The 20,683-nt window shown below is 44.0% G+C and overlaps 1 protein-coding gene across 2 annotated transcripts in view; it reads left to right on the top strand.

The window, feature by feature from the left end:
* The first annotated feature begins 990 nt into the window (after window positions 1-990).
* The window catches only part of DNAJB14 (DnaJ heat shock protein family (Hsp40) member B14), a 101,432-nt gene continuing 81,739 nt past the window's right edge, over window positions 991-20,683 (top strand). The window contains exon 1 of one of the 2 annotated variants that reach the window (XM_043970974.1): window positions 991-1,203. In XM_043970974.1, coding sequence (XP_043826909.1) covers window positions 1,071-1,203 — 133 coding nt within the window. In that variant the 5' untranslated portion in view covers window positions 991-1,070. The remainder of the gene's footprint in view (window positions 1,204-20,683) is intronic. The other variant, XM_043970975.1, reaches the window with a different exon arrangement.

Here is a 20,683-nt window from a genome sequence, read left to right as displayed (position 1 = left end):
CAGTGTGCTGCGGCCGCCACTACAGCAGTTGCAGACCAAGCCTCTTGCTGGCCAGTAACTTGTCCTCCCGTGGAGGTTTGGTGGCTATCAGCTGTTTTCGGACGGGAGGCGTATTTGGGAGAAGACCCCTAGCTGGGGGCGGGGTTAAGGAGGCTCGCACAAATCGCACCTGGCCCGCTCTGTGCGCAGAGACTGCGGGTGGGCGGGGAGGCCGGCCTCCTGTTGGCCCCGCCTCCTGCACGCCACTCTCGGGTTACCATGGAGCCGGTAACTCGGCGCCCGCGGCCGGGTGAACTCCGGGGAGGTTCGGCGGGGAGACGGTTCCCCTAGCGCCCCCTAGGAGCCCGCAATCCCGAACGCCCCGGCGAAGCGCCGCTCAGACGGGGTTTGGGAGCAGCCCCGCACTGCAGTCACCCCATCCCTGCCACATCCCCGGGGCCAGGGCTTTCTCGGCGTGGGGGGCGGGGCTGGACGGCCTATGGAGGACGGGTCCGGACCGGGGCCGGGGCTGCCTCCCAGCCGCGGGATCGAGCATTCAGCGCCCCGGGCGCCGCAGTGGTGACGGCCCGTCCCCCCCTCTCCGGGGCTTCGGTGGTGCCACCCGTCCCCCCCGCTGGCGGGCCCCGGTTGGTAGGCTCCGCCCGGCTCCTGCGCCCTCCCAGCTTCGCTCTGCGGATCCGGTTCGGACGTTTCGACACCCCGGCCTCGCGAGCCCCTGCACCGCCTGACCCGGGCCCACCTGGGCGCTAGTCCCCGGCCGGGGTCGGGGTCCGGGATGCAGCCCGCCCTAGGCAGAGCCGCCGCAGCCGCTGGGCCGGGAGGCCGCCCGTGAGGAGGCGGAGCCCTCCGTCCGCCGCCTCCGAGGCCCGCCCGCCCCTCCGAGGCCCGCCGCCCGTCAGGCCGCCCGGCCCGGCCCGGCCCGGCCCGGCCCCTCCCCCGCCCGCGCGGCCCGGCCCCCTCTCCCCCTCGGGCGCCCCGCCCCGGCCCGCCCTCCCGCCTCCGCCTCCGCCGCTCTGGCTTCCGCCCCCTTCTCGCTGCGCTGCCGGAGGAAACGGAAGAAGGAGCGAGCCATGGAGGGGAACCGGGACGAGGCGGAGAAATGCATCGAGATCGCCCGGGAGGCGCTGGAGGCCGGCAACCGCGACCGGGCCTTGCGCTTCCTGCACAAGGCCGAGAAGCTCTACCCGTCCCCCACGGCCCGAGGTGAGTGTCTCGGCCGGCGCGGCCCGGCCTCGCCTCCGCCGCCCGGCCCCGCCGCGAGACGCGCGGGAGGCCCGGCCCGGCCCGGCCCGGCCCGACACACCCCCACGGGGCCTCCCTCTGCGGCCCCCCGCCCGCCGCGGGCCGGCCGGGGGGCGCTGGGCCCGACCGGGGCAGGGCGGGGGGGCCCCCCCCCCCCCCCGTTTCCCAGCGCGACCATGGGTGCCCCGAGAAGTCCCTGCAGGGGCAGAAAACACGGGCGGACCCTCGGGGCTAAGCCTCCGGCCTCGGAGCCCGCGGCCCGAGCAAACAAGCCTGGTACCTTGGGGAGGGCAGAGCTTCCCCCGGGAGGGGCGCGCGGTGGGTGGCAGACGCGGCAGGTCGGGGCCGGGGGCCGATACTCGGTGATTTCGGGGTGCGCCGGGGGAGCGTGCCCGGGTCCCTCCCCGGCAGAGGCCCCCGAAGTGGAAGGCTGGGGCACACGACCCAGCAAACTTTGAGGGGAGAGAGGAAAACCCGGCTCTGCTGTCAGCGGCCTCGGCCTCCTGCGTCGGCTCGGTCCGGAGCCGTCTGTGCCGGGAGGGAGAGAAAGTAACTTTCCTAACTTCGGCTGCTTCAAAGCACGTCTTATGGCTGGAGCGGCTCGGAAGCCGGCCCGGCCCGGCCCCTTCATTTTACAGCCGAGGAAACGGGCTCAGGGCGCTTAAGAGACTTCGCTGGTTAATCAGCTAGTACCGGGTAAAGGTCTGGTCCGGAATAGCAGAACCATACATAGCCCCGCCTGAAGTCTAGTTAGGGAGAGAAGGGAGAAACAAACGAAAAGTTAGCAGCTGCTACCGAATCACCGATTTCCACGGCTGGACAGCACCTCGGTGACCATCTGGTCCGACCCCTAGCTAGAAAAGAATCCCTTGTGCAACATCGTGGGCCAGTGGTCTTGCAGCCTTTGCTTAAAAACTCCCAGCGACAGGAATCCACTAGCTCTTGAAACAAACCACTTATTCCACTTCTAGGCAGATTCACCACTTTTAGGTAAATTTAGCTCTGCAGCTTTGATCTGTTATTCCTAGATCTGCCCTCTTCCATATGCCAGTCTTTCAGGTACTTGAAAAGAACTGTCATGTCAAGACTGGAAGGGACGAGTGGATGTCATTTAGTCCAACCCTCTCATTCTAGGAATGAAAAGACTGAGGCTCAGAGAGGGTTAATTTCTTACCCAGGTGACGGGACTGGGATGCCAGCTCAGTTCCTCTGACTCCAAATAGAGCCGGCCAGCCACTATACCCCAGTGCCTTTCCTAAGTCTTTCATCTGCAAGCCAGGTCTTTCCTTTTCCTTCTGGTCCGTCATATGATATGAATTCAAGGTCTTTCATCAGCATCTGGCCCATAGTCATCTCTTTGAAAATGCCCATCACTTGATTAGTTGCCTTCCTCTGGACGATTTCTTGGTTATCAGTACCAGTGTCTGTCCTAAGATACAGTGTCTGGAACTATGGTTGTACCAAGACATGTCACAGTGGAACCATCTCTGTATTCTTGGAGGCTGTGCCTTTCAATACAGGATCTCATGGTTCTTTTGGGCTGCTGTTACAGCACACTGTTAATTCATATTGAATTTACAATCCCCGGAAAACTGCAGGGCTTTCCTCCATCCAGACATTGTCTAACGTACTTTCTCGTATTATATATGAAGTGGATCTATAAGAGCACATTTAGAAGGGCCTATGGGACTGCCCTCAGCAGATCGAACCTCTCTCTTAGGGAGCCCTTTGCACCATCTAGAGCTTAAGTGACTTGCCCAGGGTCAAGTAATGGGTAAGTGTCCCTGGGTGGGCCCTACTGACGCCCATCCCCAGAACTTTTTCTGCTCTGCTGTGCTGCCTCAGTAAGACTTGACGTTTTCATTTTAGATTTCATCTGATTATATCCCATCAAATGCTCTCTAGCCTCTGAAGATCCTAACTGTTGCTCCCAATTTTGTGTCTTCAGATTTAACGAGCATGCCTTGATTTACACCATCTCTTAAAGTGTTGGAAGAGCCCAGCACCAAGTAAAGAGCCTTGTTTTACTGAGGGACTTCAGTTACTAACAACTCTTGTTTCTGCCTCTCCAACATCTGCCCTCTTCACTTTGCTCCCATAAACACCATCCTAGTTCAGCCTCTCATCACCTCTGCTTGGTGCTAGAGTCTCTCCACACAGGCACCAAAGGGGTTTTACTAAAGTCCACATCTGATCATGCCACTCCCCAGTCCCTCGAAGATCAAATATCCACTCCTCAGTTTGGCTTTCAGAGCGGTTGACAACCTGGACCCTTCCTATCCTAGCGTTCTTAGACATTATTCCTTTCTACACAGTCTTGAAGGCCCAACTATACTGGCTTTGTCGTTCCTCACCTTGGATGAGGAACATCTTCGTTCCATCCCTTGTCTCTAAGTCTTTGTACTGATGGTCTCCCCCAACCACTGAAACGCTCTCTCCTCACCTCCGCCCCTGAGAATCCTGGGTTTCCTTCAAGATGAAGCCCAAGTGCCGCTTTCTACAGGAAGCCTCTACAGTTACTTTGTATCTCCTCTGTTGTATGTATCCTGTAGAAACAGATCTACATGTCTCTGCTGTTAGAATACAACAAGTTCCTTGAGAACAGGGTAGGTTTCATTTTTTGTCTTCTTACCCTCAGTACCTAAAGCAGTGCCTGGTAAACAGTAGGTCAGCAATAAATGCTTGTTGGTCGATTCAACATAACCACAGGAGCTATCACAGCAGTGTCACAAAGCATAAGAATGATGAATATAACTGCCCAGGAGGAGAGAGCTCTTGTAGGGGTATTTAAGGACGATTACCTATGTTAACTACTTGAACAAACATCTTGGTAACAGAGAAATTTTACGTTTATTTATTAAAACCAGAATTCCTTTTATCTCGGCAGCCTCTTGGACCTTAGGATGCAAAACAACCGATATATATTAAATGTGTACTGTTTAGGTGACAGTCAGCCTGCCGTAATGGACAGGCAGTTGACCGGTGTGCCCCAAAGACCTAGGTTCTCTCCTTGCCCTTGACACACACACTTCCTGTATGTCCTTGGGCAATCTACTTAACCCCTCAATGCCCAGGTAGTGCTCTAAGACTCTTAAGTTGCAGAGAAGGTGCAGTGACCTGCATTAGTAGGAGGGAATTCATCATCTGGGAGCTCCCTATATCCTAGACCATCTCTGTTTAAAACATTTTTTTACTTTATTTTATTTTTTTAGATCATATCTTTATACTTGCTACTGTGTAAAGCACTCTGCTCCTCTTAGTTATAAATACAGAACTATTATTTTGAAAATTTTTAGGACTAGGACAGCTGACAAGGACCCTAGATATCTCCATCAGTCTCCAAACTTTCTTGATCATACACCCCTATCGGCAGTGGTTTTTTCTTGGTGGCTGTGTTGGGAATTTGCTTAGTGGTACCTGCCCCCAAATGCTGATTGTACTTGGGACTGATTGGGTTTCGTTTACCTAGAGGGATTCAGGGAGCAAGCTGGGAGATTGTACTCAATGGGGAAAAGTGGAATATAGTGGGCTGTCCTGGGTGAAGGGTAGGTGTGGCTGTGTTGGAGACCAGGAGGTTGCCCATCTTCTCATCTGTGAATTCTTGGAGCACACACCCCTTAGGGGTCTTAGGATAATAGATTTTAAGTGAGAAGGGACATAGGACTCAAGCTCTCTATTTCAGAGATGTAGCAACTCAGGCACAGAGAGATTGACTTACCCACAGTTGCACAGTCAGGCCCAATCAGCCAGAAGTAGGTAACTCCTTTGGGGGCCCCCACTTTGGAGACCAGTGGTCCAACCCCTGAGGGACTTGCTGACATGACAGGAAGAACTCGGAAAATTTCTGACTCTAAAGCTACCTTTCAGCTCTAAAATGCTGAACCTTTTTTTTTTTCTTCCTATTAAACCTATGATTTGTCCATGTCGGTAGCTTCTGTTGAAGAACTAACTTTAATTCCTGTAAACACTTTCCCTGCACAGTCTTCAGAGGATTGCTCCGGTACACTGAAAAGTTTAGGGACTTGCCAGGTCACATGACCAGCATGTTTCCAAGGACTTGAACTTTTTCCAGTACCCTAAATCTTACTTTAAGAACCCTGTTCACATTTCTAATTAGATTATGACAGCACCCTGGCATTAATCTCATTAGTACTGACCCTTATCCAAATAAACAGAATTCTTAAAAACTATATTTATTAGCATGATGGAATTTTAGAACTCAGGGGGACCTTAGAGGATCTCTGCTAAAATAAGATCATGGATAGCTAGAACCTTGAGATATTTTAGAGTAGGGGTTCTTAAGGTTTTTTGTGTTGTGGACCCCTTTATTAGCCTGGTGAAGCCTTCTCAGAATTGTTTCAAATGCATAAAATAGAACACAAAAGATTACCAAGGAAATCAATTATAGTAAAATTAAGTTGTTAAATTTATTTATTTATTTATTTGGTGGGGCAATGAGGATTAAGTGACTTGCCCAGGGTCACACAGCTAGTAAGTGTCAAGTGTCTGAGGCCGGATTTGAACTCAGGTACTCCTGAATCCAGGGCCAGTGCTCCATCCACTGTGCCACCCAGCTGCCCCCAAGTTAGAATTCTGAAACAGGATTTGCGTTTTTTTTTGTTTTTTATATTTTTAGTGCCTGACACAGTGACTTGCTCACTTTTTAAAAATTCTCCCATTCTCTCATTGGGCTTATCCGTATGGAGGCTCCTTCTAACTAACCCATTAGCACTAACAGATCGGGTAACTCAACAGTTAACTCACAGTCTTAGTTACCTAGGGCACTGAGAAGGCAACTGATTTGTCCATGGTCACATAGCCAGCATTAAGTCAGAAGTGATTCTAGGTTATCCTGACTCTAGGACTGGCCCTCTGTCTACTACACTATCATATGCACAGTAGGATTTAATAACTTTAATTCCATTTGTTGAATGAGAATAGTAAACAGAAACATTTTTTGAACACTACTAGTATGGTGATTATTTTTCACCATTGGATCTTACGACTACGTGTAGTTCCAGATAGAAAGTTTTTACTTATTGGTGTTGAGCCATATTCATCTGAAGATAGAATGGGCTTTTTGTTTTTTGTTTTTTGTTTAGTTTTATTCAAGTCCAACTTGTATAAAGCCTGAGAGCAACCTATAACCATTTTGCAGGTACCACAGACCCAACCTTATTTTCATTGTACTTTCCTACAGAAATAATATCAAAGGCTTCCCCTTTAGATGCTCCTGCTGTTGGCACTAAAAAGGAAAGAAGGCAGATTCTACCAAAAACATTCTTTAAAGATAGGAGTCTTCAATTCTTAACTGACAAGCCCAGTAATTCTCCCTTTTCCCTGTTCTTTCTTCTTCCCCTGTATCTGCATCCTCTCCTCCTCTTCCATGTGACCATATGGAAAAGTAGTTGGGGCTGGTGGGGACATGTCCTAAAGCTGTCAAAGACAGAAGGGTCTCATACATAGTAAGATATCTATAGAAGTGCTTGTGGTAGAAAAAATTAGGGGACTTAGTGGCTGCCCATCGATTGGGGAAGTGGCTGCACAACTTACGGGACACAGAGGTAACATAGTACACTAGGAGGAATTCAGCAAAGTATGGTCAGATTTTATGAACTGATGCAAAATGAAGAAATTATGAGTCAGAGAACTATGACTGTGGCAATGTAGTGGCCATTGTAATGACCAGAATGGTTCCAGAGAACAGATGATGAAACACTTGGGTTTGAGGGGCAGATGGTTGTGTACAACATAGGTATCTTCTTGTAGGTTAGTTTTACTTAATTGTGACTCTTTAATATAAGGGAGGATCGAGTGTTCGTGTCTGTGGCGGGGGGGGGGGGGGGGCAGACTGAGTATGTCTGAGGAAAAAACCTGGCTTTAAAAAATAAAATATATCAATGAACTTTTTTTTTTTTAGTGAGGCAATTGGGATTAAGTGACTTGCTCAGGGTCTCACAGCTAGTAAGTGTTAAATGTCTGAGGTTGGATTCGAGCTCAGGTCCTCCTGACTCCAGGGCCGGTGCTCTATCCACTGCGCCACCTAGCTGCCCCTCAATGAACTATTTTTAAGGAGGTAGGAGGAAGAAGGCAGGGTTTTGGGATCTTTGTCAGTGGGGGTGAGTTGGGTGTGGAAAGGGTAAAAATTAAATGAGGATAATCCAACTAACTGTGTTTCAACTGACCAAGTCTTTGTTGTTGTTGAGTTACATCTGACTCTTCCTGACCCCATTTGGGATTTTCTTGGTAGAGATCCTGGAGTGGTTTGCCATTTCCTTTTCCAGCTCATTTTACAGATGAGGAAACTGAGGCAAAGAGGGGTAAGTGACTTGCCCAGCTCACACAGCTGGTGTCTGAGGCCCGATTTGAACTCAGCAAGATTGAGTTTTCCTGACTCCAGGGCACTCAATCCACTTCACATACCTTTGACCAAGTGTACTTAAGTGTTAATTCTGTTTTTGCCTTAAATCGGTTTTGAAGGCATTTGGCAGACAGTTTTCCATGGTTCAAGTCCTGCTAGCCAAAGGCAGGTTGGAGAACTAATATAACTAGGCTTTTTTCACCCTTCCAACGGTGTGATATTTTGACATCGGTTGACCTCTTCACTCTCTGATTAAGATCGCTGTATATTCTCCATCATCATTTTAGTAACTCAGGCTTAAATAACTGGTTTTCATTCATTAAATTGAGCAGTTAGTACAGTGACTCGTGTTAGACTTCTTTTAGCACAACCTGAGTTGGAATCCTCCCACAGAAATTTACTAGTTGAGGGACCCTGGGCAAGTCACCATCTCTCTTAGCCTCAGTTTCCTTATCTGTAGAATGGGAATAATAATAGCACCTACCTCAGAGAGTTGTGAGGATCAAATGAGAGCATATATAGGTTAAAGTGTTGTGTGAGTGTGAGCTGTCAATACACATAGCTGTTTGGAAATGGAATTTGATGCTTCTTGAAGTAGCAAGTTTCCCATGGCTGTTCTTCAGGGACTAGCTCCATGACTACTTGTTGGAGTTCTTTTGTGACTCGGGTAGAAATTAGCTTAGATGACCTCTAAAATCCCTTCCTGCTCTTTGATTCTGTGCTTTTTTACTTTGGCATTTAAAACTATATGTGGTCGCCTTATTTCTATCCCAAGTGTAGGGAAAATTAGCTGGGGCTTCTAGTATATTTGTTACTTATGAATTAGAAGCTTTAGCACCAGTTTTGGACATTAAGCATTTATTTTATTTTGTTTTGTTTTTTTGCAGGGCAATTTAAGTGACTTGCCCAGGGTCACACAGCTAGTAAGTGTCAAGTGTCTGAGGCCAAATTTGAACTCAGGTCCTCCTGAATCCAGGGCCGGTGCTTTTACCACTACGCCATCTAGGTGCCCCACATTAAGCATTTATTAAAGGATACCAAATATTAGTAAAGAGAGAACACTCGGCTCAGAAAGTTAAGAAGCCTATCTAGCTACCATGAGCGCCTCCGAGAGCCTGTTTGAGAGCCTAACTGAGAATGGAAGCTTCTTCTGGGTCAGGAGGAGAGGTGGCACTTCCACACTGCTCAAAGCTCATTGGCCAGCATCATTCAAGTCTGCTGGTTTACTGGACTTGAGGTTGGTCCATGAGCAGAACGTGCTGAGGTCAGAGTTCAGAGAACACAGTCTCTGAGGGCCAAGCCCTTAGGTAGGCATAGATAGATTCAACCAAGTCAACTTCAAGTGAGTTAATCAGCAAAGTCAGTCCAATCAATCTCAATATTATCCCCTCGATGGGGGGTAGAGGAGCCCCTCTGGTCGTCCCAAAACCTACCATTTTCTCATGACAGGTAAAATTTAGTTGTAACAAATTTCTGTACAACACAATTTCAGTATAACAAAAACAAAAAAAGATTTCCTTGTTCCAAGTAATGGAACTACATTTTAAGAAAAATGAAAGTACCTTGGAATAGGCTTTGACTTGTCTTTCTCCACCTATATATTTTGACCCTTTGTACTTGTATCAGAAGTGATAACAAGTAAATGCCAGTTTGAATTCTAATTTTGGGATTTGGAGATGTGTAACTGTGCCCAGATTTTAATTATAATCAGGTTTCCTAGAGGCAACATCAGGTCATAAAAAGAATTTGTTCAGCGCAATCAGCAAATATTTATTGAGTACATATTATGTGCCAGGCACTGTGCTAAGTGCCAAGGATACAGAAAAAGAAAAATGGTGCCTGCCGTCAAGGAGCTTACAATCTAATGTGAGAAGACAGCTCTTCAAAAGGAAACTGAAACGGGGTGGGAGGGGAAGGTACAGTACCCAGCAGGGAGACATGACAGACCAGTCAGAAGGCCCCCATTTCAAGATTGCCCATCTCCCAGTCAGAGGGGTACAGGTGATAAGGTTTGAGGACCCAGGTTGATTCCATCCTGCAGTTGGGTGAGATATTCCAGTGATGAAGTTTCTGGGGACAGATCAATCAATCATTCAGTCAGTCAACATTTATTAAGTACTGGCTTTGTGCGAAGCACAAGTGTGCTAAGGGCTAGGGAGACAAAAGAGGCAAAAGACTGTCCCTGCCCTCAAGAACGGTGTGACAGTCTAATAAGGAGGGCTACATGTAAATTAGTATATACAGAATAAATAGGAAATAGTGGACAAAGGGAAGGTCCTGGAATTCAGAGGAGTTGGGGAGGCCTCCTGTAGAAGGTGGGGTTTTAGTAGGGACTTAGAGGAAGCCAGGGAGGCCAGTGGTGGGAACAAGGAGGAAGAGCATTCCAGGTGTTGGGGAGAGGTAGAGGGGTGGATGTCATGGTGAGAAGGCAAGGGGGTGCAGCCTGGGCACGGAAGTGAAGAGGAAGGTGACTTGTCAGAGAACTCGAATTTGAGCTCTGATTCTGTTCCCCAGTAGCAGTAAGTCCCATCTCTCAGCACATTACTTTCTGCAAAATGGGAACACCAGTTATCGCACTACTGTCTTCCTAAGTTGGTTGGGAATACATGTGAAAACAAAATATAAATGTAAACTAATATTATCCATATCAGATTTTTAGTATCAAATTGTCTTTCTTTTGCTGCTATATTGTGCCTGGGTTTCAATTCATTTTCTTTCTTTCTTTCTTTCTTTCTTTCTTTCTTTCTTTCTTTCTTTCTTTCTTTCTTTCTTTCTTTCTTTCTTTCTTTTTTAATTTTTGTGAGGCAATTGGGGTTAAGTGACTTGCTCAGGGTCACACAGCTAGTAAGTGTTAAGTGTCTGAGGCTGAATTTGAACTCAGGTCCTCCCGACTCCAGGGCCGGTACTCTATTCACTGTGCCACCTAGCTGCCCCTGAATTCATTTTAATGACCTAATGCAGAATAGTATTTGGAAGTCTCATATACACAAAAAATTAGATGACATTTCAGGAAGTTTCATCAAGATAATTTGGTGTATACCTCCCATTTCCCAATTGTAGTTTAAGTAAAGTTAACAGTATTGAAGTCTCCATTTGTTAAAATTTAGAACTCATATAGACAAGATGTAGGACAATTTTTATCTTAGAGAAATTGGCTCTTTTAGTAACACTGGAAAAGCATTGGTACCACTGAGCTATTGTAGTGAAATTTCTCAGAAATAAGTCACCTTGCTTCTTCCTCTACTCTTTTTTTTTCTGTTTAGAATTTTATTTTCCAAATTACATGTAAAAACAAATTTTGACATCAGTTTTTTAAAATTTGGAGGTCCAACTTCTCTTCCTCCATCCCTTCCCACCCCCACTCCAAGAACTCAGGCAATTCAATATAAGTTATACAGGAGTAGTCATTTCTTCCTCTACTCTTACACATTAATTGTAGGAAGGTGGAGGAGAGGAAACTGTTGTTAAAATACTAGAAACTACCAAGTTTTGGGGGCAGCTAGGTGGTACAGTGGATAGAGCACAGGCCCTGGAGTGGGGAGGACATGAATTCAAATCCAGCTTCAGATACTTACTAGCTGTGTGACCCTGGGCAAGCCACTTAACCCTCATTGCCTTGCAAAAGAAAGAAACTCCTATATTTCTTTTTCTTTTTCCTTTTATTTTTTAAACTCCTATATGTCTAGTAATTTTAACAATTCTTCCCCTTCTAGGTAAAATACTAGAACTGCTCCCCTTCTAGTTAAGGTTGAGAAAAGCCCTGTATTGGTACCAAGTATCGGTCTTGACAAGGGCAGTGTAGCAACCATTTTAAGGCCAGGCTTCCATAACTGAATTACTCACTGACCAAACTACATAGAAAGATACTGTGTTTCTAGAATTTTAACAAAACTCTATCTCATGATGCTTAATAGTAAGTGGCTTAACTTTGCTGTTATGGAAACCTGCCTTCACAATTGGTACTAAATTTACCTTTTTAACTCTGGTTATTTGTTGCCAATCCAGGCCTTTTTTTCACTTTATAGTATTTTAAAATTATTCTTAATGTGATCTTGAGAATTGCTGTGACTGAGGCAATCAGAAAGCCCAGGTACAGTATTATTTATCTCTGCCTGTGTCTGGCTGGTGTGCCCCAGAGTGCCTTTTAGTGCTCCAGCCTACCGAGACACATTAGACCTTAAGATTCAAACAGTTGCTGATCACCGATGGTGAGGCCCTTATACAATGAAGTTACAGATCCTAACTAAAAAAACAATTACCCAGAGTAACCATGAACAAAAACAACCAGACCTCAAAAACAAGAGGTGAAAATCTTACCCACATCCCTTAGCTAACACAGCAGAACCAAAAAGATTTGGAAACAAGGAAGAAACAAGTAAGATCCTTCTTTGGGTTTGTTATGTGCCCAGGCCTGTCAGAAGTGGTCCTATTTTGGCCTGTGTTGTCTTTTCTTTTTTTTTTAATTTGGTTGTGCTCAGTTGTTTATACGATTCTGGTTCTGCGGGTTCTGTTCTGTATCATCTCATAGAGGTCTTTTTGTGTTTTCTTGTTCATAGTTATTTTCTTATTCTTAACACTGTAATATTCCATTATATCAATAAGCCAGAATTTATTCAGGCATTTTCTAATTGTTGGTTATGTTATATAGGTTGTTTACAACTGTTTGCTGATAGAGTAGCTATGCACATTTTTTGACTACAGATAGATTCTTTTTATGATGTTTTTTGAGATAATCAACCATTTCTGTGGAGTCATTTCAGCTGCATTTTCATGACCCGGTTTGGGGTTTTCTCAGCAAAGATACCAGCGTATTTTGCCACTTCCTTCTCCAGCTCGTTTTACAGATGAGGAAACTGAGGCAGTTAAGTGACTTGACCAAGGTTGCACAGCTAGGAGATGCTATGACTGGATTTGAACTCAGGTCTTCTTGACTCCAGGCCTGGCACTCTATTCACTGTGCCACCTGTTTGCCCCATAGTCAAAGACAGAATTATAGAATCACATGGTAAAAGTTCTGATTCCTATGTCATACTATTTCCCAAAATGTTTGTTATCTGTATACTGGTACAACATACTGGACTTGATAAGTTTTTAGATGTTTTTAACATTTTGATTCCATTTATACTTCAATACTGCCTCCTCCCAGGCTGCTTCCATAAATTCTATTTAAGAGACCCTTTAGTGTACTGGGGGTTTTCCTCTAAGTCTCTTGGCATAGAGGTACCAGTACAGTAGTGGGCTGTCAGTCTGCGATCCCTTCACATACTACATGAATTCCCCTCTTCTTTTACTAATGAAAATATCTCTTCGACATAATTGTGCTGAACAATCCCAGTGTCTCCTTATTTTAGGTCTTCCCATTGCCCTTTGGGTGATACACTCAGTCGACAAGTATTTAATAAGGGGCCAACAACATGTTTACCCTGGAGCTACAAAAGGAAAAGTGAAACAGCCCCTGACCTCCAGGAACTTAGTCAGCAGAGAGGGTGTGTGTATGTGTGTGTGTGTGTGTGTGTGTGTGTGTGTGTGTGTGTGTGTGTGTGAGAAAATACATATAAAATAAAAGGTAATTTTTTAGGAGGGGGTGAAGGGAACACGATGTTGGGGCAAAAGGAACAGCTTCACATAGAAAGGGGTGCTTGAGATGAGCCCTCAAAAATTCTAAGAGGTGGAGGTGAGGAGGGAATACATTCCACATGAGCGACTTCCCATGCAAAGACAGGGGGATTAGAGATAGTGCTCAGTGCATCAAGAAAGCCAATTTGGATATTCTGTAGTGTATGTGAAGGGTAGTAATGTATAAAAATGGCAGAAACATAAGCTGGGGCCAGATTGCCAAGGGATTTAAATACCAGACTCATAATTTTGATGATTCAGAGATTATGATATTCTGTGATTCACAGCCTATGTAGCATCACTAATATAAGATAGATGCTAAAAATGGGGTTTTGTTTTAGGGAGAAACTTGAAGTATTTGCACTCTTCATTGGATATCTATGAGAATGGTTCTATGTTTTGCTTGCCATTTATTTGGAAGAAGATCCTTGAGGGGGAAATCGGTTGTCTCATCTATTAAGGAGTCTTGTATGATTGTAGCTTTTTTTTTTTCAAGTGAGGCAATTGGGGTTAAGTGATTTGCCCAGGGTCACACAGCTAGTAAGTGTTAAGTGTCTGAAGCCAGATTTGAACTCAGGTACTCCTGACTCCAGGGCCGGTGCTCTATCCACTGCACCACCTAGCCGCCCCTGTGATTGTAGCTTTTTTTTTTTTTTAAACTTTTTTTTTTTTTTGTGAGGCAATTGGGATTAAGTGACTTGCCTAGGGTCACACAGCTAGTAAGTATTAAATGTCTGAGGCCGGATTTGAACTCAGGTCCTCCTGAATCCAGGGCCAGTGCTCTATCCACTGAGCCACCTAGCTGCCCCGATTGTAGCTTTTTAAAATACCAGACATTTGGTTATAAATAATCAGCACAGTAGGATCTTGTGTTCTCAGCATTTTTCAGTTAATTATGTGATGATAAAGGTATGCTCTGTTTTCATTTGTCAGAACTTACCTCTTTAAGGGTATGTCCTTGGTACACATGTAGCTCATTCTCATCAAGTTTTTATAGACATAAGATAGTTGGCATCTGGGTTAGTAGTGCCACTGTACTTATTCATATAAAATTCTTAAAGTACTAGAAATCAAATCATACTGACTCACGGATAGAACACAGAAGTCTGCTTTTTTTAAAAAACGGATACCTGTGTGGACACTTTATATATGTAGTTTGCTCTCAAAAGTAGAAAGCCACAAAAATTTCAGTTATATGAGGAATTTAGTTGAGCTCTGGTTAAGCCAGGTTTTGACGTCTTCTAATGTCCATTTTGTAGAAAAGTGTCAAACATGGGGCTTCATCCTTTATTTTAGTCAGAAAATATTTATTGAACATTTACTATGTGTGAAATCGTAGGTTAGTTGAATGCTTTAGAGTTAACTCTTTAAAAGAAAAGCCCTCTATTAATTATACATTTTGTTGTAGCTTAATACTGTCACAATTGTGTTGTGAATTTATCTGTAGGTTATGGTTAAAAACATGTCAAAGAAAGGGGAAAATCTATTGCCATTGATGGAGAAAATTGCTATAGAAATGCTGACAGGCTTTTGTAATTTTCATTTATTGTCCTAATTTAATCAGGTCTTAAAGGAAGACTTTTTTTTCAAATATTTTTCTTTCACCATTTCTCATCTTTTTATGAGAGTCATAAAGTTCCACTGAAATCTTCTGTAAGAGTCTATATTATAAATTAGTGTATCTGTTGCTGCCTTTTCACTCCTTATGGCAAAGGGATCAAGTATTTGCTGACTGAGGTGGTTTCTGTTGTGTGCTCATCATTGTAGTGATTGCTTTATTCCATTTACATTTCAGTAAGGAATGATGGTAGTCGTTGTCAAGCAATATCTGTTCATTTATCAGTTTCCTGTCTTTTGATATCCGTAGCTTATTTGTATAGATCAAGTTGGACTTGTTTTAGTCACATACCATGTCTTATCATCTTTATTCTTCTAATTTGATCTTTTGATAATTTCTCTAACAAATCAGTTACATACATAATGTATACTGTTGTGATTCAGAAGTAACTCTTACATGAGTAATGTTACCTAGAATATTTTTATCCCTACTGTAGTTAAATTACAGTGTTATATTGTATAATAAGATCACAACTGTAGCTATCAAATTCTTTTGCCATGATGGGGTTTTTCATGTATTTCTGGGTAATATGAAAAACAGTAAATCTCAGTTCTATTCATTCAGTCTGCTTTTAACTACAGGCTACAGAGGGACTTGTGGGTCACATAATTATTGAGATGGAGGACTAGGGGGCAGCTAGGTGGCACAGTGGGTAAATCACCGGCCCTGGATTCAGGAGGACCTGAGTTCAAATCCAGCCTCAGACACAAGACACTTACTAGCTGTGTGACTGTGGGCAAGTCACTTAACCTTCATTGCTCTGCCCCTCCCCCCAAAAAAGATGGAGGACTAGACACTTTCTCTGATCCTCTCAACTTCTCAAAGCTCTCTAAAATAAGAATTATTTGTAATAGACTAAGTAATTTCAGTTGTCTTATAAGTCCCAAAACCCAAGAACCCTAACAAAGTAACAGCCTCATAAACTAATGACACTAAAGGCGTGAAAATCCATGATTCCTATCATACTCAGAGTAGTCCCTCCCCCAACAGCCACTACCAGTCAGGATGCTCTGGCAGAGCTGAACATGTAGACCTCTGGGCTTCCAGCGACCTCCATGGGAAACCAACAGGCAGAGCTTGTCCTGGTTGGAACAGTCGCATGACACTCCCTGCTTTGTGCTACAGCAGTACTCAGGCAGGCAGGTGAAGAACAGACACACCTCAGGGGATTGATAGCCATCTGGGGTGAATCCCCCCCCCCCCCAGTCAGTTGGGATAGAGACCAAGGCCAGTGAAATGTGAATGCCCATTTGGAAGGAGGTGAGGTCCAGTCCTTAGGGAAGCAGCCATCCAACGGGAAGGACTCAGAAGGAGTAACAGGATTGTAAGGAAGAAACACTAGAACATCTAAACAAATCCTGACAACTATTAATTTCCTTTGTAAGATGAAGGAAATTCAGTACCCAAGGAGCCAGCAATCCTATGAATTTCCAAAAGAGCATGGGACTATAGCAAGGTGTTCCTGTTTAAGACAGAAATAAGACTTGTAAAAGCAGAATTCATGGCCTACACAGCAGAAATTTGTTGTTCATTCATTTTCCTGTCACGTCCCACTCTTCATGACCCCATTTGGGGTTTTCTTGGTAGAGATACTAGAGTCGTTTGCCATTTATTTCTCTAGCTCATTTTACAGATGAGGAAAATGAGGGAAACAGGGTTAAGTGACTTGCACAGGGTCACACAGCTAGTAAGTTAATAAATGTCTGAGGCCAAATTTGAACTTAGGAAGTTGATTCTTCCTTACTCCGGGTTTGGTACCCTGTCTATCCGCTGTACCATGGAGCTGAATGCATTAGCAGAATGAAAAACTTGACTCTACTTTGTCAAACATTACCAAAGAAATAAAAGAGAGAACAGATTAGGAATGCAGATACTCAGAATGGACAGTTTTGAAAAAAGAGAAGCAAAAAGCAATGATGTTTAAAAAAAACAAAACATGACCTCAGTTAAAGCCAAACATTGATTTGGAAAACAGGATCCCTAGGACAATTTAAGGATTATTCCCAGAGGAATACAAGGCAGAAAACTTGAATGCTATAATTCAAGAAAATTGCCCAGACCCCAACACAGAAAACAAAGTGTCAATGAAAGAATCTATAGATCTCCTCAAAAAAAAAAAAAAATGAACTGAGCTGCAAACTTCAAGACACCTAGTAATCATTCCAGTGACAATTCTGAAAGTGACCAGGAGAAAGACCTTCAAATATAAAGGAGAAGAAATTCAAATAACAGACAACTATGCTGTGCCCATCAAAACTGCAGGAAGGAATGGAATAATGCTTTCTAAAGAGCAAAAGGAATTCAGGATGCAATCCAAGGTGACACAAGCTGTGAATCTAAGTTTAACCATTAACAAAAAATGATGGATGTTCAGTAAAAAAGAGTCATTTGAAACATTCCTACAAATATAACCAGACTTGGACTAATTATTTGCTTTGCAAATATCTTACACAACAGAAATACAAGATAAACAAATACAGGAACCAAGGAAGGCACATTTAATGAAATAAATTACCTTCATGGGGACTGGAGGAACTATTTGGGCATAGATTAAATTTCCAACTGTTGTAGCTTCAAAAAAATATATTCATTTACCAGAGTTTTTTTTTTTATCAGCCATACTAGCTTATTTCTTTCCCTTACAATTGAAAGTTCCTTGTTAACTTTACTTAAACATTTAAAAAAATTTTTTTAATGGTATCTTTTAGTTTTCAGTTTATTTTCTATGACCTAGCATTTAGTTCCTCTTCTTCCACCCTACACACACATACACACGCATGCACATGCGCGCACACACACACACACACACACACACCCTTTTAGCAAATATGTATAGTCTCATTCTTCTTCTCGAGTTTGCCATCTCTCATCAGAAGGTGATATTCTGGAATCATGGTCAGAGTTATTTCTTTTTGCAGTGTTGTTGTGATTGTATAAATTATTCTGCTGGATATGCTTATTTACTCTTGTCGGGTTCATACAGATCTTCCAAAGTTTCTCAGAAACAATTCCATCCTTCATTTGTCTGGTATCATTATATTCAGATAACATAACTTGTTCATCTGCTTATTGCTGATCATCCCTTTAGTTTCCAATTCTTTGCTGCCACAAAAAGAGCTACTATGCTTATTTTTATACATAAGAATTCTTTTCCTCATTCTTTAAGCTGTTTGGGCTCTTGTATTGTTGGGGAGAAGGGCTTAATTATATATGATAAAATGAGGGCACCTAGATGGCACGATGGTTAGTGCTGGGTCTAGAGTTAAGAAGACTCCTCTCTTCCTAAGTTCAGACTGGCCTCAGGCACTTATTAGCTGTGTGACCCTGGGCAAATCACTTAACTCTGCTTTGGTTTCCTCTTCTGCAAAATAAGCTGGAGAAGGAAATGACAGACCACTCCAATTTCTTTGCCAAGAAAACCCCACATGCAGTCCCAAAAGAGTTGGACGTGACTGAAAATGACTGAACAACAACATATAGTTAACATTTATATAGCACTTACTATGGGTCAGGAACTGTGCTAAGTGCTTCATAATTAATTATCCTATTTGGTCCTCACAGCAACCCTGAGAGATAGGTATTATAGATGAGGAAACAAAGACAGTTTGACACAACTAACCAGTGTCAGAGGCAGGATTTGAATTCAGATATTCCTTGACTCCAGGCCCAGTGTTCTATTCCTTGCATCATCTAGCTGATTCCATGCATTAAGATTCCTGTTTTCCCCTCCAATCATTGCCATTTAAAAAAAAAAAGTTAACCTTTTTGTTAATTTTGCCAATCTGATGTGTATGAGGTAGAAGTTTAGAGTTTAATTTGAATTTCTTTAATAATTAATAATTTAGAACAATGTTGTTTTTTGTGGAGCAATGAGGGTTAAATGACTTGCCCAGGGTCACATAGCTAGTGTCAAGTGTCTGAAGCTGGATTTGAACTCAGGTCCTCCTGCGCCACCTAGCTTCTCCTAGAACATTGTTTTGATATGGCTGTTGATAGCTTGGATTTCTTCTCTTGAGAACTAACTGCCTGTTCATATCTTTTGACCATTTATCAATTTGGGAAATGGGTACCTTTTTTCCTAACAGTACAGTCACTTACTGATTGATTATACCTGTGCCAGGGCACTTCTCTCCCATTCAAGCTCCACTTGTAACAAAAACAACAAAATAAGTAAAACTGTCATACAGAGTGGTTACCTTTGGCAGTGGAAAGGAGGAAGGTGTCTCCTCATTTGTTCCCTGGGTCTAAGATTGATCCTATGACTTTTTTTGTTTATGTAGTCAGCCTGTGTACAGTCCTTCGGCTTTTGCTTCCTGCTTTGCATATCTTCAAGTCTTCCTAGGTTTCTTTGATTATCCTATAAAACCATGTCCCAAAAGAGGAGTACAGTTCTAAACTATTAAAACTTAAAACTGGCCTAAGGATATAAAGCTGACCCTTTGGGGATATCCCATGTTACCATTTCTCTTGCCTTAATAATATCCCATTAAATACCAATTTGTTTAGTCATTCCTCAATCAATGAGCAGCCATTTTAATGGGCGGTTTTGCACCATCAAACACATTCCACTAATTTACTCTTCCTTCTTCTCATACTATTTAGTGAACTTTCTGCATTTGACTCCATGATTATAGCTTAAGGAAATAAGATATTATGTATATACTTCCTTTTTTATGAATAGCAAACATTTTAAAACTAAATCTTTAGAATGATTAGTACTAGTGTTTTGGACTGTATTCTTGTTTGTGTAGACATTGGTTGATCTTTGAAACTTGTTCTTTCCCTTTTTGGATAACTTTTTGCCAATTTACTCCATGAATAAATGAAAAGGCATTTATTAAATGCTTATTGGGGCAGTGGATAGAGTGCATGCTAGGCCTGGAGTCAGGAAGAGCTGAGTTCAAATCCAGCCTCAGACACTTACTAGCTCTGTCACCCCAGGCAAGTCACTTCATCCTCTTTGCCTCAGTTTCCTCATCTATAAAATGAACTGGAGGGGCAGCTAGATGGCGCAGTGGATAGAGCACCGGCCCTGGAGTCAGGAGTACCTGAGTTCAAATCCGGCCTCAGACACTTAACACTTACTAGCTGTGTGACCCTGGGCAAGTCACTTAACCCCAATTGCCTCACTAAAAAACAAACAAACAAAAAAACCCAACCAAACAAATAAAATGAACTGGAGAACGAAATGACAAACCACCCCAAAAGGGATCTCACAGAGTTGGACATGACTGAAAACAACTGAAAAACAAAAATGAAAAAAGCACTGTGCTAAGCACTAGGGATATAAATAGAAAAGCTAGGCAGTCTAAGGAGCTCACATTCTAAGTAGAGGAAACAGCAACACTGAAAGTTTGACCGCAGGTTAGATGCCAGGGTGTGGGGATTTATTTTGATTTGGAGACCCTGCCTTTGGGCTGAGATTAAAAAGCCTTAGGCTCTCAGGGGTTTTTTCTGTGTGAGGGGGCTAATGCCCCTCCCCCTCCACTTCAGCTAAGCCAAAAAAGCCCCAGCTCCCTATGCCCTGAGGGGAGCTGCCTGAGAGATCCCAGGCTTGTCCTGCCAGGCCCTAGCATAGCCCCCCCAGGAGCGCAGCAGGGGCCATGGGGGGCCCCCCCTCCTGCCCCTCTGGGCACAGCCCTAGGCTGGCGGATTAGCTTCTCCTGGGGGGGGGCGGGGCGGAGAGCCCGAGGTTTGAGGGGAGAGAAGGAACATATATATGGGGGAGCTAGCGAGACAGGAAGGGGGGACTCCGGAGGACTAGGAGGGCGCAAGGAGGGCGCAAGGAGGCCGGAAGATTAAGAGAACAGAAGGACACTGGAGGATAGAGAAAGCGAGAGGAGACT

The sequence above is a fragment of the Dromiciops gliroides genome, chromosome 6 (assembly GCF_019393635.1).
Source record: "Dromiciops gliroides isolate mDroGli1 chromosome 6, mDroGli1.pri, whole genome shotgun sequence".
NCBI classification, from domain to species: domain Eukaryota; kingdom Metazoa; phylum Chordata; class Mammalia; order Microbiotheria; family Microbiotheriidae; genus Dromiciops; species Dromiciops gliroides.
Note: the sequence above shows the minus strand (reverse complement) of the source record. Positions and strands in the feature narration are given on the sequence as shown.